General features: G+C 34.7%; 1 protein-coding gene across 1 annotated transcript; it reads right to left on the bottom strand.

The window, feature by feature from the left end:
* Nucleotides 1–15,359: 15,359 nt before the first annotated feature.
* On the bottom strand, nucleotides 15,360–15,854 carry LOC145139044 (uncharacterized). The gene has a single exon (XM_079073002.1). It carries the CDS (start codon nucleotides 15,852–15,854, stop codon nucleotides 15,360–15,362), a length of 495 nt encoding a protein of 164 aa, XP_078929128.1.
* Nucleotides 15,855–16,938: the final 1,084 nt, after the last annotated feature.

The following is a 16,938-nucleotide window of genomic DNA, read 5'->3' as shown; positions in this document are numbered from 1 at the left end:
CATAACAATTATTAGCATTATGACCATTACGACCACATTTATGGCAAATAATAATGTCTTTTGATTTTCTTTTAGATTTTTTATTAGATTGTTTATAAGGGTTTTTTGATGTTGAAAATTTATTTTTCTTATAATTCTTATAATTTTCTGTTTTATTATATTTCTTTTTCTTGAAATATTTTGAAGACTTTTTATTATATTTTTTGGTTTTTGAAGTAGACGGACCTGTTAATGGTTGATAACCATATTGTTGACAAAAATTTCCTAATTCATTTTTACTATTAATTCTATCCTTTTTAAGTTTTTCTTTAAATCTAAGGTCAGCACAAATAGCTAATCCTTCTTTATTAATATAATTAATTAAATCTCCATAAGTTAGGTTTTGATAAGGAATTGTATTATTAAAATTTTCTCTTAATTTTTGTCTAATTCTTTCGGCAAAAGGTTTTGGAAGTCCAGCAATAAAACGTTCTTTCCAATAAGATTCTTTACAATCAGGTCTTGAAAAAACTTTAACGAGATAATTATCTTTGTACCATCTGAAATCAGTTAATTTTCTACAATGTAAGTTCATTAGAATTTCAGAAGTTCTTTCTTGAAAAGTAGTAGGATCTCCTACAAAGTTTTTGATTATAGCAAAAATTAAAGTATTAACCATATCATCTTCTTGAGTTTGAATAGGTAAATTATTTTCTTGTTTTATAACGGTTTTATTGGCAGTCATTATAAAATTCTTTTCTTCTGGTGTAATATAGAAATCCCACCAACCTTTAAGAGTACCAGTAAACCCAGAAATAATAATATTAACAATTTGAAGTTGAGTATTATTGTGAGACTTGTAAGCATTAGCTGCCATGGTCATTTCTTGAACAATATTAAGAATTTGATGTTCAGAGTTACCATCGATATTCCATTCGTAAACAGAGGTACCATCGTAAGCTGAACGATCATATTGAAAAGCTCTTTCTTCAATTTGAACATCAGGAAGAGAAGGTCTATTCCAATAATTTTTAATAGTTGGTTTTGGATTATTACCAAAAGAATTAATCTTATTTAATCTTGAAAAATCATTTGTAAGCTGATTTATATCATCATTATCATTTATGAATTGTTGAGTAAGATTGTCTAAATTTAATTCACTTTCATTATTACTTTCGTCAGATTCGTCAAAAGAGTCATTATTTGTTTTTAACATATTTATAGATACGTTTTTTGAAATACGAAAATTAGTAAGTCTTTTTTCTAATTCATCAATTAAATCTTTATTTCCAAGATTAAAATTTCCATTTATTTGATGAGGAATAAAGCTGACATTACTAGAGCTTGCTATATTATTATAAAATTTTTTTGTTTCAATTTTATTTTCTTTTGATAACTGTAAATTTATAGTATTTTCTTCAATCCTATTTAGTTGATCTGAAATAGTTAAAAGAGTTTCATTCGAATAATTATTTTGATAAATAATATTTTGAAAACATTTTTCATTTGTTATCTGACTCGGAACTTTAACTAAAGGAGTTGCAATAAAATTATTATCAATAATGATTTCCTTTTTTGGCGGATATTCAGAAATAATTTCTTGATTAGTAATAACATCCTTGTATGTTTTTGAAGAAACAGGAAAAGCAGTTTGCATTTTAAAAGGATAATCTATATTATGTTTAGGAACATAAATCAATTCGAACCATTGAAAAAACGGAGAGTGAATTTGATTTTATGTATCATACATAACTATCAGAAATATCATACATAATGATATATATATATATATATATATATATATATATATATATATATATATATATATATATATATATCAAACATCGTTTTATTTATTTTTGGTCAATATTAACTATTTCAACGGAGCCTTTTCAATTACCTCATTGTTTATTTGAGTTGAATTTAAAGTGCTGTTTGTTTTTTCTGAGACAAAATGTATGCAGTCTGCGGACCACATCTATAGACCTCTGTAGTAGAAGATGTGGACCAAACGTCTGTAGTCTGAAAAAAAAAGACTGTTTGTTTTTTTAACATCTGCGGGATACTAAAATAAACTGAAATCTAAATAAACTGATTTTTTTAAACTTCAAAGTGTTTTTTACTATTTTTATGACTTTGTTATAAATAATTAACAAATCTATATCAACTTTTATGTATTATTGTATAAAAAATAAAAACAAAAATGGTATGAATTAACGTATATATTTGATAAAAACCAACAACTTTGGTTGCAAAGTTATAACTAAACATTATAATTAAGGATCAAATAATTTGATACATAAATGGATGGAAATAAACTTCGATTTTTTCAATTAAAACCATTAAAAACGTAGCATAAATATTTTTCTCGAGAAATTGACGATAGTGTATTAAATAATGTTTTACAAAATTCAGCAAAAAAATATAAGAATATATTATGATTTTTTTCGTATTTATATAAACAACTTCAACAACTATTATTGTAATAAGACATCGAGCCACCCTTTGTCACTAATGTCAATCCCAAATTAGTGTGCTGGTTAACCACGCACGCTCCACTAACGTTTGACAGGGGTACAAAGTGTAATTCCATGGAATAGCATCATTTTCACATTTTACCCTAAAGTAACTAAGAGTGGGAATTTGTAAAACAATGTAGTTACTTTAATATTTCCATTATACTTATAATGAGGAATTAAGTGCCCTATCCTATCCGTTCGGCTAACGACCCTCCACCAGTCAAGCAAGCGGTAGATGTGAGTGTACATCCATTAAGCGCCATTTTATAGGCAGCAACCTTATACCCACCTTATAGACTGGCTTCGTGAATGAGGCCTACTAGCGATAAGACTAGCTTATTCTTATACATATATAATAATTAATCTTATAATATCATAATTGTATAAGGGTGTATTTTAAAACATTTTAAAATACTAGTGTCTTTGTTGCATTTAAAATTTTCGAAAATTAGACAATTTAATTTAAAATTTTAAACACCAAAAATCTTTGATTTAATAATTATCAAAATTAAACAATTAATTTAAATTATTAAATCATGAAGGATTATCATAAAATTAAACAATTAATTTATCCTAATCCTTTTTATCCCCTAGATTTCGAAATTTATGGAAAGGATAATTCAAGATCTTCAATTATCTAGTTTAAACAATTAAGTTGATAATCACAAAGATGGCATTATCCAAATCCCTAAAATTTTGGGATCTTGTCTTGGGGGGCAAGGGATTTTCGAAATCCCTAGGGTTTCATAACCCTAATTTCGAAATTTGGAGGCTAGGCAAAAAAAAAAGTTTAAGAACCCTACAAAAAATCGCCAACTAGGGTTTCTTAACCCTATTTTCGAAAACCACCAAGCCTTAGGGTTTACTTGCCATAAACCCTAATTTGTCAAATTCATAATATGTATCAAATCAAATTGAAAACAAAAACCAAAGGCTCTGATACCACTGATAGGTTTTATACAAACAATCCTATGTGTGCATACAACCCTAATTGGATCTATGTTTTCACTAAAAGACATACAACTATATGAACACAAAATAAACCCTGGCATGCTTCTACTGTTTTCGAAAAACATATAGAAGTGTAGTAGACATACCTTTGTTGTTATATTGGAATAACAACTAGTTTCCTTGATCTCTTGAACTCTTGAAAGCAAGCACCACAATTGTAGTGCCTCTAATGGCTTACAAACACCTTGAAGCAAGAAGGCAATTAAGAGAGAGAGGGGAAGGATGCTAATTTCGGCCCTAGGATTTCCCTTGGAATCAAGTGGCCTAAAATTGAAGCATAGGGCATCTATTTATACTGTAGGGTGCTAGGGTTTCAGTCTAAACCCTAATGGATAGCTTAGCCACCAAGCAGCCCAAGGAACCTTCTGGAATGAGGCCCTTGGACGAAAATATGATGATCCCTCATCATAATTTCGTTCCCCCTTAGTCCATTAGGTTTCCCAGCCCAAAACTCAACTATCACACATTTGACAGTTTATACCCCTTTATTTAATTAATCTCTTTTAGTCACCAAATTAATTCCTAATTAATTTATGACTAATACTAATTAAATAAATATGATTTCTCTTTTAATATATTATTCTTATAATATATTAATAAACCATAATATCTTCTCTCTCATATCAAATTACCTTGTCAAGTTGCTTTGGTGAAGGCAACCCAAAAGGACCATGCACACTCGGGTCAAGTACATACCAAATATAGTTACGGACTTAGACACTAATCCAACAGTCTCCCACTTGGATAAGTCTAGTAACTACATCTCACATATGACTTCCGTATCCGATTAGCAATCGTAGCTTTCAATAGCCGCTGTCAGCTCTGACCAATAATCTGTCCTTCAGATAAGGGATCGTATAATCCTCTGTTATAGATATCATGCTAACAATACTTATTGTTTAGCATTTTATTTCTTGATCTCTGATTTGTTCGACATAGAACTCAGTTGAACACATCAACTTCATCCTGACCGGGCCCAGCACATAAGTCAAACCAAATCATCAAGTGGCCAAGATATCGCTTTTATTCTCATAGAATAAAAGGAACAGAAAAACGTCGACTAATATGCCTTTATTATTTACTAGTTAAACCACACACAATAATGCGTTTTATAACATCAAGTTACTGATACGTTTTCGCATTATCAATGTATAATCAACTAGCAAACAATAACCATATCTCTAGGTTTAAAGATTATATGATATTATCATCTTGCTATCACTTGTGATAACATTCATGAAGTGATACCAGCAAGTGTGGGTCTATTCCAATGCTCAATACAAATTTCATAAGCACTCATAAACTTTGCAGCAAACCTTTGCTATGTCTAAAACTTTTCAGACAATCTACAAACAAATTTATGACAATCTTCCTTCATATCTACTTCCAACATATGAACGATCGTGGACTGTTCGAATAATCTTATTATTCAGGAAGTCAAAACATGCAAAATTGAAATAATAGATAAATAATCAACACAAGATAGAAGCTTTCTTATAAATAACACACCTTTATTTAATCATCAAATGTTGAATACATGATCATCCATTACAAGTTTCCTACCTATCTAATCTAAACTAATATCGTCCTTCAGCCCTACGCTCCTAGCGTGCTGCAAATGCTTAACCCTACTCAGTCCCTTCGTGAGGGGATCTGCTGGGTTATCTTCTGACGATACCCTCTTCACAACGAGGAGTCCCTCTTCTACTCGATGTCTAATAAAATGGTATTTCCTGTCGATATGACGAGATCTGCCATGATCCCTTGGTTCCTTGGTTAAGGCAACCGCTCCTTCATTATCACAGAAAATTTCCATGGGCTCTTTTATGGATGGCACAACTCCAAGGTCTCCAATGAAGTTCTTCAACCATATAGCCTCCTTTGACGCCTCGCTCGCCGCAATGTACTCTGATTCGCACGTTGAATCAGCTACGGTTTCTTGCTTGGAACTTTTCCAAGTCACTGCTCCTCCATTCAGGGTAAAGACCCAGCCCGACTGCGATCGACAATTATCCCGATCTGTCTGGAAACTAGCGTCACTGTACCCTCGCACCCTTAAGTCATCACTCCCACCCAGGACTAGAAACCATTCCTTAGTCCTTCGTAGGTACTTAAGAATATTCTTGACAGCAATCCAATGTGCCCTACCAGGATTCCCTTGATATCTGCTGACCATGCTCAAAGCGAAAACCACATCAGGGCGAGTACAGGTCATAGCGTACATAATTGAGCCAACTGCGGAAGCGTAAGGTACTCGGCTCATATCAGCTATTTCTGCCTCTGTACTCGGGCTCTGAGTCTTACTCAGTTTGGTATTGCATTGGATTGGTAACTCCCCTTTCTTGGAATTTTCCATACTAAAACGTTTTAGTACCCTTTCCAAGTATGTATCCTGACTGAGTCCTATCAGTCTCTTACTTCTGTCTCTCACTATCCTTATTCCCAGAATATATGCAGCCTCTCCGAGGTCCTTCATAGCGAAACACTTCCCAAGCCAGGACTTGACCTCCTGCAATGTTGGGATGTCGTTTCCTATGAGTAGTATGTCATCGACATACAATACGAGGAAGCTCACTATACTCCCACTGGCCTTGACATATACACATGACTCATCTTCATTTCGCAGAAAGCCAAACTCTTTGACCTTCTCGTCAAAACAAAGATTCCATCTGCGAGACGCTTGCTTTTATCCATAAATGGATTTCTCAAGCTTGCACACTCTATTTGGATGCTTTGCATCGACAAAACCCTCTGGCTGATTCATGTAAACATCCTCAGCCAACTTCCCATTTAGGAAAGCGGTTTTTACGTCCATCTGCCAAATTTCATAATCATGAAACGCAGCTATCGCAAGCATTACCCTAATAGACTTTATTTTCGCAACTGGTGAGAAGGTCTCATCATAGTCAACTCCAGGAGTTTGAGTAAAGCCCTTCGCGACCAATCGCGCTTTATAAGTGTGCACTTTCCCATCCATGTCTGTCTTCTTCTTGAAGATCCACTTGCACCCGACCGTCTTACGACCTGGCACATTGTCAACCAAATTCCAAACTTGGTTGTCATACATGGACTGAATCTCGCTATCCATTGCCTCTTTCCATTTAACAGACTCTGGGCCTGCCATGGCTTCCTTGTAGCTGTTAGGTTCGTCCAGATTTACTAGTGTACTATCACTAATAAACGTATCCCCGTCAGTAGTAATATGGAAACCATAAAACTGGGGTGGAACAACAACTCTACTTGAACGTCTAAGAGGTAAGGACTGGTCAATAGGTTCAACAGGAGTTTCCTCCTCAGGTTGCATGCCAGTGTCAGAGGTTCCTTCTTCTCCTGACTCTTGAAGCTCTTCAAGGTCAATCTGACTCCCACTGTCTCCTTGGCTTATGAGTTCTCTTTCTCTGAAAACCCCTCTCCTAGCAACAAAGACAACATTGTCATTTGGTCTATAGAAGAGATAACCAAAAGACTTCTGTGGATAGCCGATGAAATAACACTTCTCACTACGAGGTTCTAGCTTGTCGTGAGTCTCTCGTCTTACGAAAGCTTCACAACCCCAAACCTTGATATGTGCTAACGAGGGAGCTTTCCCTGTCCACATCTCGTGAGGCGTTTTGGTAACCTTCTTGGTGGGAACTAAGTTAAGGATATGGGCGGCAGTCTCCAAGGTATACCCCCAGAATGAGATTGGTAACGAAGCACGACTCATCATAGAGCGAACCATGTCCAACAAGGTTCGATTACGTCTCTCAGCCACACCATTTAATTGTGGCGTTCTAGGAGGCGTCAATTGTGAAACTATTCCACACTCTTTCAGATAGTCGTGAAACTCAAGACTTAGGTACTCTCCCCCTCGATCAGATCGAAGCATCTTGATTTTCCTGCCCAACTGATTCTCCACTTCATTCTTGAACTCTTTGAACTTTTCAAAAGTTTCTGACTTTTGCTTGATTAAGTAGATATATCCATATCTGCTATAATCGTCTGTAAAAGTCACGTAGAAGCGACAAGCGTCCCTTGTGGTGGATCTAAAGGGTCCACATACATCTGTGTGTATGAGATCCAATACACCCTCACCCCTTTCACATGTGCTAGTAAAGGGTGACTTGGTCATCTTCCCAAGTAAACAAGACTCACACACGGCATCGTCCCTAAGGTCGAAAGACTCCAAGACTCCATCCTTTTGGAGTTGGGCTATGCGTTTCTTGTTCACATGGCCAAGGCGACAATGCCACAAGCATGCTTTGTCCAAACTTGTGGACGAATCAATATTCAAAACATCATTTCCTAAATTATCAATAACTAACACAGATTCATAAATCCCATTACAAGGTAATGCATTGAAATAAAAAACACCATTCAAATAAGCATTAATAGAACCATTACTATTATCAAATGAATATCTGAAACCTTGTCTAAACAAACCATGAAAAGAAATGATGTTTCTTGCCATATCTGGCGAATAGCAACAATTATTTAAATCTAGCCCTAACCCATTACTCAACACTAAGGAATAAACTCCGATCTTGGTTACTGGTGAAGACTTCTTGTTTCCCATGATCAAGCTTATCCTTCCATGCTCCACTTCCCTACTTCTTTTTAGGCCCTGCATATCAGAACAAATGTGGTAACCACACCCTGTATCAAGAACCCATGAAGTAGCAAATGATGAGTTATTAGATTTAATTAAATACATACCTGCGAAGGTGGGTTTTATCTTCCCATCCTTAATATCTTGCAGATATTTAGGGCAGCTTCGTTTCCAGTGGCCCTTTTGGTGGCAATAGAAGCACTCTGCTTCCTTGGGGTCAGAAGAGGGCTTAACAGAACCTGCTTTGGTCCCACTAGAAGAAGAACCATCTTGGGTCTTACCCTTATGGTGGCTCTTGTAAGGAGCCTTCCTCTTCTTTCCCTTTCCTTGGCCAATTGCCAACACAGGAGCAGCTACAGTAGAGGATGATGCAACAGATTTGTCCTTGAGGTTGCTCTCAGCTGTCCTCAGGAGCCCTTGAAGCTTACTTAGGGTGACCTCTTCCTTATTCATGTGGTAGGTCATTCTGAACTGGCTGTAGCAGGAAGGCAAGGAGTGGAGGATGATGTCGATAGCCAAATCCTCATCAAACTTAACATTAAGTTTGAGAAGACGATCAACATATCTTTGCATTCTTTGTAAATGAGCAGTTAGGGATTCTCCACTCCCCATCTTAGCGGTGATCATGTTGGTGATGATCTCATAGCGTTCTTGCCTCGCGCTCTGGTGGTACCTGTCCAGCAAATCTTGATGCATCTCATATGGATACATGTCCTCATAGGACTTTTGGAGTTCGAGGTTCATGGTGGCCAACATGATGCAATGAACTTTCGTTGCATCACGCTCGTGGGCCTCAAAGGCGGCCATCTCTTCAGGAGTAGCTTCTTCTGGGTTGATCCTTTCAAGCTTCTCGTCTAGGACATATTCTTTGTCCTCATAACGAGTTATCATGCGAATATATCTCATCCACTCGTTGAAGTTCGAGCCATCAAATGTCACTTTTTGACACAGGTTCATCAACGAGAATGACCCAGAAGTGTTGTTGTTTGCGTTTGCGTTTGACATCTGAAATAGAAAGGAACAAAGTTTGATTAGAATGAATCCCTAATTAAACACCCACATGAGAAATTAGGGCTAGGATCCAACAGCATTATTTACAACTTAGAAAAGGGATGCCGTAATCTAAAAGTAAATAATTTGAAGGTAAGTGAATGACGATTCACTAATTTTCACCATGAAAAACGAAAGAGGTTAAGTTTTAAATGTATTTGAAAATTCCTAGATTTCTTTTGAGATTCATTGAACATTTCAATGGCATATTTAAATCTCGATATGCACTTCAAATTTGCGACTGGGATGTCGAGGATCGCAAACAAGTTTGTGAATAACCATGCGAATCATCATGGTGCACTCAATGTCTTCATCACCTAATCAATGTGCTGGTTAGCCACGCACGCTCCATTGATCTATGATAAGACATCGAGCCACCCTTTGTCACTAATGTCAATCCCAAATTAGTGTGCTGGTTAACCACGCACGCTCCACTAACGTTTGACAGGGGTACAAAGTGTAATTCCATGGAATAGCATCATTTTCACATTTTACCCTAAAGTAACTAAGAGTGGGAATTTGTAAAACAATGTAGTTACTTTAATATTTCCATTATACTTATAATGAGGAATTAAGTGCCCTATCCTATCCGTTCGGCTAACGACCCTCCACCAGTCAAGCAAGCGGTAGATGTGAGTGTACATCCATTAAGCGCCATTTTATAGGCAGCAACCTTATACCCACCTTATAGACTGGCTTCGTGAATGAGGCCTACTAGCGATAAGACTAGCTTATTCTTATACATATATAATAATTAATCTTATAATATCATAATTGTATAAGGGTGTATTTTAAAACATTTTAAAATACTAGTGTCTTTGTTGCATTTAAAATTTTCGAAAATTAGACAATTTAATTTAAAATTTTAAACACCAAAAATCTTTGATTTAATAATTATCAAAATTAAACAATTAATTTAAATTATTAAATCATGAAGGATTATCATAAAATTAAACAATTAATTTATCCTAATCCTTTTTATCCCCTAGATTTCGAAATTTATGGAAAGGATAATTCAAGATCTTCAATTATCTAGTTTAAACAATTAAGTTGATAATCACAAAGATGGCATTATCCAAATCCCTAAAATTTTGGGATCTTGTCTTGGGGGGCAAGGGATTTTCGAAATCCCTAGGGTTTCATAACCCTAATTTCGAAATTTGGAGGCTAGGCAAAAAAAAAAGTTTAAGAACCCTACAAAAAATCGCCAACTAGGGTTTCTTAACCCTATTTTCGAAAACCACCAAGCCTTAGGGTTTACTTGCCATAAACCCTAATTTGTCAAATTCATAATATGTATCAAATCAAATTGAAAACAAAAACCAAAGGCTCTGATATCACTGATAGGTTTTATACAAACAATCCTATGTGTGCATACAACCCTAATTGGATCTATGTTTTCACTAAAAGACATACAACTATATGAACACAAAATAAACCCTGGCATGCTTCTACTGTTTTTGAAAAACATATAGAAGTGTAGTAGACATACCTTTGTTGTTATATTGGAATAACAACTAGTTTCCTTGATCTCTTGAACTCTTGAAAGCAAGCACCACAATTGTAGTGCCTCTAATGGCTTACAAACACCTTGAAGCAAGAAGGCAATTAAGAGAGAGAGGGGAAGGATGCTAATTTCGGCCCTAGGATTTCCCTTGGAATCAAGTGGCCTAAAATTGAAGCATAGGGCATCTATTTATACTGTAGGGTGCTAGGGTTTCAGTCTAAACCCTAATGGATAGCTTAGCCACCAAGCAGCCCAAGGAACCTTCTGGAATGAGGCCCTTGGACGAAAATATGATGATCCCTCATCATAATTTCGTTCCCCCTTAGTCCATTAGGTTTCCCAGCCCAAAACTCAACTATCACACATTTGACAGTTTATACCCCTTTATTTAATTAATCTCTTTTAGTCACCAAATTAATTCCTAATTAATTTATGACTAATACTAATTAAATAAATATGATTTCTCCTTTAATATATTATTCTTATAATATATTAATAAACCATAATATCTTCTCTCTCATATCAAATTACCTTGTCAAGTTGCTTTGGTGAAGGCAACCCAAAAGGACCATGCACACTCGGGTCAAGTACATACCAAATATAGTTACGGACTTAGACACTAATCCAACATAAACTTCCACCGATGTCTCTCTCTTGACTTACCGCTGAAAATAATTCATTCTCCCTTATTTACTACCGGCGGCAATCTAAATTGCCACACTCTAACACCTTTTAAAAATGGCAAAAATTGCAAAAATGTCTCTATCATCTGATGTGTCCATCAGTAAATATTTTAGGACACCCCTTAGCCTTATCACTTATACACCACATATCTATTAAACCATTCCCTGTCGATGAAACTTGCACACATGGCAATAAAACTGGTTACAACAGGTAAGGTTACCAACTTACCAAACTAACCGGTTGGGCCTTAGTGATATTATCATTAAATTATATTATATTCTTGAGAAGTTTTGGACATAGTTAGATGCTATATTTGGTCATAGTTGTGATGGTTGGAAATTATACATGTATGCTTATGGATATGTCATGGTTACGTAGAAGTCATGTCATAATTTCGATATTAAAAAAAAATTGACTCTTTGAGGCTGTTTATAAAAATGAGTTGTTTAAAAATGTAGTGCTTCTCTTAGTTGCTCAATCAATGGAGAAACAAAATTGCCAAGTCAAGGGTTGATTCAATCCAATGTCTTATGCTTGGCCCAAACACTTGGCTGACAAAAGGAAACACATATCCACCACAAAGTTATTTGTTGGTGAACTACCACAAATTGCACACATTCATTTGACCCCATTAAAAAAAAAAAAAAAAGCTAGTGTTGACACAAAGCATAAGCTTTTTAAAAATATATAGTAAAGTTATTGAAGAGATGAAGCATCATCGGCATTGGGCTGGGAAATAGAAACAATAGGAGGAGGAGGAAGGGGGTACTTGATGGCATTCAGACGGATCTTACGGAGAGCAGCCTGACCTAAATCGACGCCGCATATGTCAGAAAGCCTGACCAGATAAGCAACACGTCAGACAGCTCCTCCCCTAAATGAACCTTTTCTTCTTCTTTCCGGTCTCCCAATCCCTTTGCCACTTCCCCTTTCCATTGAAATATCTCTGACAACTCCCCCACTTCTCCCACCTATTTTATAACATTCATAATTTATTATATTAATCACCTAATTTTATATATATATTAGAAAGGTTACCCCGCTATGCGGGGGCCAGAAGCTTTCAATGTTGTTTCTTAATTGATAAATATGACAGACATAGAAAGTTCAAGGATGAAAAGTCCGGGCTTTGCCCCGGACCGTTTTTTTCATGTTTTTATGAAAAAATGTAAAAGTTTTGACTGCAAGAATTAAAGGGGTATGAATTAGCAACTTTTTAAAACCGTTAAAGTTTTGTGGCCAAACTTTAAATATTAAAAGGTTTCAAAAAAGTGTAAAAATATTGATTGCAAGGACCAAAAGTGTCAAAATGGGTAAAGAATGAGGAGCAAAGTTGCCAAAAAAAATATCCAAATTTAGTATTTCTAACTTTGAAGCCCAACAATAATACAGGGACCAATTCTGCCAAAAAAAATGACAAGTTATATATATATATATATATATATATATATATATATATATATATATATAATAAGTTGGAGGTGTCCATGTTTAACACAACATAAGTTGGAGGGCCAAATTAGACAAAAAAAATGGGTTGTTTACTGTTAAAACTTTGCACAACTTTAATATATATATATATATATATATATATATATATATATATATATATATATATATATATCAAATCAATTATTACCCTTATATAAAACCCCATTACTAACGGTCTTTACCTTTATTTTATTTTATTTTTAATCAAAGAAAGTAATCATAATTCGGTAATGAAAAGATATTGGAATGGGAAAAAGCATAAACTTGACTCTTATAGTCGTTGGATTCCAATATGTTTTTTTTATATATTATTGTAAAAACCATTCACTTAGCTATCAAAGTGACGTGTTCATGTTCAACCTCCGACACTTTTGTGTGGTCATCCCATCTTCTAGGCAAATAGAATTTGGATTGCTACTGTTAAAACTTAAAATTACCTCTTTCTTCCATTTTCATTTATTTTTTTGTTTTAAAATTTTGGGTTACGTAATAACATTCATACCTAACGATGCTTTTTTATACATAATAATTTATATTCTAAACTGTTATATTTTATAATTTTATAACATATAAATTGATGTGTATTGGGAAAAAAATTATATACAATCCATACAATTTTACTAGTATTTTGCACAAAAAAAAATAATAATCTATTTAAATATTTCAAACAACATATTACCGTAATCTATGTTGTTCATTGGATATTTAACAAATAAAGAAAAATGGAAAACCGAAGATTCTCTAGCAATAATAGTTGGGGGCAACTAATAAAACGTGGTTGAATGTTGAAATATTTTCTATAAAATATAAATAAATAAATATATCTTATGGAACAAATCAAGAAGATAAAGAGAGAATCCATGTATAATAATAATAATAAATAAACAAGGTTAGATTAATTTTTTCAATTATCTTCTAATTTTCTAATGATATTAAGAAAATAAGAAACAAATGTTAATTATAGTATGTGAAAATCAAGGGAAATATCGATAGAAAATCCATGCTCATGTAGTTTAAAAAATTAAAATTTCAGAACTGAACAAGAAAATAAACAGAAAACTCGCATGAAATTTGTTGATCAACAGGAGATCTGATAAGAATATTTTGATCATCGTTTCAGAAACAGTTCAATCGTCGGAAAACAAGATAATAACCTACTTTCCAAAGTATGATCGTCGGAAAACCATAGACAGTTCATTAGTTCAAACACAGCCGCCGGAGGATGAGCATATACGATTCATAAATTAAAAGGAACATTAACAGACTGAAAACGAATACGAAAGGTGTAAATTACCAGAGCCAGTAGAAGATTTCTAGGGCTATGATATCGCTCCCAATCTCGTTCTTGAGCAAAATCATGCATTTTCTGCTTCAATAGTCTCAGCGTCACAATATCATCTCCTTCCGAAATGCCCGTCATCTATGGCTAAGAAGTTACAGAAAAGAAGAGGAAATCGGAAGAAATGTGTAGCCCTAACCAGAAAAGCCTCTTTATAAATAGAGATTATATCTAAGTTTACCCTTACTTTCTTGTTACTGGGATAAACACCGACGAGTCATGCATTTACAAACAACGTCCTTCAACTATTCAGATATTCGCTTCAATCACTTATATTTTTATGAGTAAATTATAGATGAGAAAATTCGGACTAATAACCAAAAAAAATTGGTGGTTTGAAGAAAATAATCAAGGAAAAACACATTTCGGAAAATGACCAAAGTATCCGCAGAGTACCCTCTGCGGATCCATTAAAGCCTCTGCGGATCCAGCTACAGCTCTGCGGAATGTTGATTTTTTAATTTTTTTAATTTTTTTAATTTTTTTTCGTTTTTTTTTGCGTTCATTTTCGTTTATTAATATTATTTTTTTTAAATACACTTATACCTTATGTGATTATTATGTAAAAAAATTGACAAAAAAATGTTAAAAATAATGAAATGTTTTATGTAATATGTTTGCTACTTATGTATGTTTTTCATGTATTTGTACTTATAAATAACGTAATACAAACCGGTGCATATAAATGACCTAATTAAAATTATACAAATATTCCATGTTTTTTATAGGTTACAAAACATATCTTAGAAAACATAAACATACAACCTTCATAATAAATATACTTTGAAATAAACTTCATTCATTCAAATCGAACCACGGAAACTTTGATCTGTTTTCGTATTCCGTCCATGGGTTATCTATTGCTTGTGTCCCTAGGTTTACTGTCTCTTGCGTCCATTGGTTATTTGGCTCTTGTTGCCCTTGGTACTCGGTGCAACCCTGCCATTGGTTTTGTGGCTCTTCCTGCGGTTGGTATTCGGTCTCTTGCGCCCATTGGTTATGTGGCTCATGCTGCCATTGATGTTCGGTTTTTTGTGTCCATTGGTTGTTTGGATGCTGCTGCCATTGATGGTCGGTCTGTTGTGTCCATTGGTTGTCTGGCTGTTGCTGACATTGTTGTTCGGTATGTTGCGTCCATTGGTTCTCTGGCTCATATTGCCATTGGTTTTCGGTCGCTTGTGTCGGTTCCTCTTATGTCGCTTTTGTCCCACTCCCTGACGCGTCGGTACGTTTTTTAGTTTTACTTTGGTTCTTTGGAACGATTTCCTTACATGTCCTTGCATTATGAGTTGTGTTATGGCATCTAGTACACCTTCTTATTTTTGGTTCCTCACCTTGAGATGGAATACGATTGGTGTTTTTTGGTCTACCAGATTGACGTATTTCCATCACAGGAGGGCTAACAACCATAAGGTCATCCGGAACCTCCCAATCACTAAGTTCTGAAAGAGGGTATACGGTTTGCTCGTACGTTCTTCGATATGTTTCAATTTTATAAACATCTATAGCCATATGCCCACAATGATCATTTTTCAAGTGCGTTAAAACCATTATCACATGACCACATGGCAAACCAGTTAGTTGCCAATATCTGCAAGAACAAGTCTTTTCCCTCAAATTCACTATGCCGCCGCTTTTGAAGTCATGCACTTGATATGTTGTATTGTCAACACCGATACCGACCATCCTTGAATCCCCTCTTTATTTTTTTTAACCATATCTTCAGCCCACTTCATAAGTATTGTTGTACTTTTTTCTGTTAAAACAAACATATATGACATTTATCATATAATTTAAAATTAAACATAATCGTACCTGCAGCCATCCGTCGTTTGTAAAATCATTTCTGCATAAGTGCACGAAAGAACTCAAGAAGTGGTAATATAGATAACTTCCTTGCTTTATTTGATACAACATTCATGGACTCCACACTATTTGATATCATATAATCATACCTCGTGGTAGGGCAATACGCTATAGTCCATTTCTCACGTGGAATTTGACTGAGATATGTCGCTACATCATCTCTTATATTACGAAGTCACCCCCAATAGAATTCAAACTCAGTGGTTTTGTAAGCTCTTACCAGCTTCCAAAACAAAATTGCTGTTTTTTTGTTTTTTCCAAAGGTGTGGACTATGTTTCCTATTAGATGAAAACCACACAATCCATGTTGAGCATTTGGAAAAACATTTTGAATACTTACAGCAATTGCGGGTGCTCTATTTGTGACCATTGTCAGACCTTCCACATCACCAATGCATTCATGTAGTTTTTCAAGAAACCATGTCCAAGAATCCATAGTCTCTTTTGGGCAAATTCCATACCCAATAGGCAACATCTGATTGTTGCCATCCATGGCTACTGCATGCAAGATGGTGCCTTTGTACTTTCCCTTCAAATGAGCACCATCCATAATAATAAATTTTCTACAACACTCTCTGAAAGCATGTATCTACAACAACAATATAAAAACCATTAATATATCAACAATATAATTTGTTTATAAACATTTAAGAAAATAACAAATATATTTAAAAATATATCACTGCGCATCCAATAGCGAAAAAGCAATACTCAAAACGATCCTCCAAATCAGTTTTTACGTACGCCACAGTACCAGGATTATGTTTCTTCAGATTGTGAAAATAAATTGGAAGTTTGGAGATACTTTCTTCGGGGGTCCCCACTCCCCATCATCAATCCCAAAGCAAATTCTCTAGCATGCCACGCTTGTGAATAACTCATATTTAGTTGTAGCAAAGCATTC

Source organism: Lactuca virosa, chromosome 9 (assembly GCF_052849685.1).
Source record: "Lactuca virosa cultivar CGN04683 chromosome 9, Lactuca_virosa_CGN04683_v6, whole genome shotgun sequence".
Classification (NCBI taxonomy): Eukaryota; Viridiplantae; Streptophyta; class Magnoliopsida; order Asterales; family Asteraceae; genus Lactuca; species Lactuca virosa.
The sequence above is the reverse complement of the archived record's forward strand: the minus strand, read 5'-3'. Positions and strand labels throughout refer to the sequence as shown.

Excerpts from the sequence above, each read along its gene's own strand:
- LOC145139044 (XM_079073002.1), bottom strand. The coding sequence starts at position 15,854 with ATGGTCGGTATCGGTGTTGACAATACAACATATCAAGTGCATGACTTC.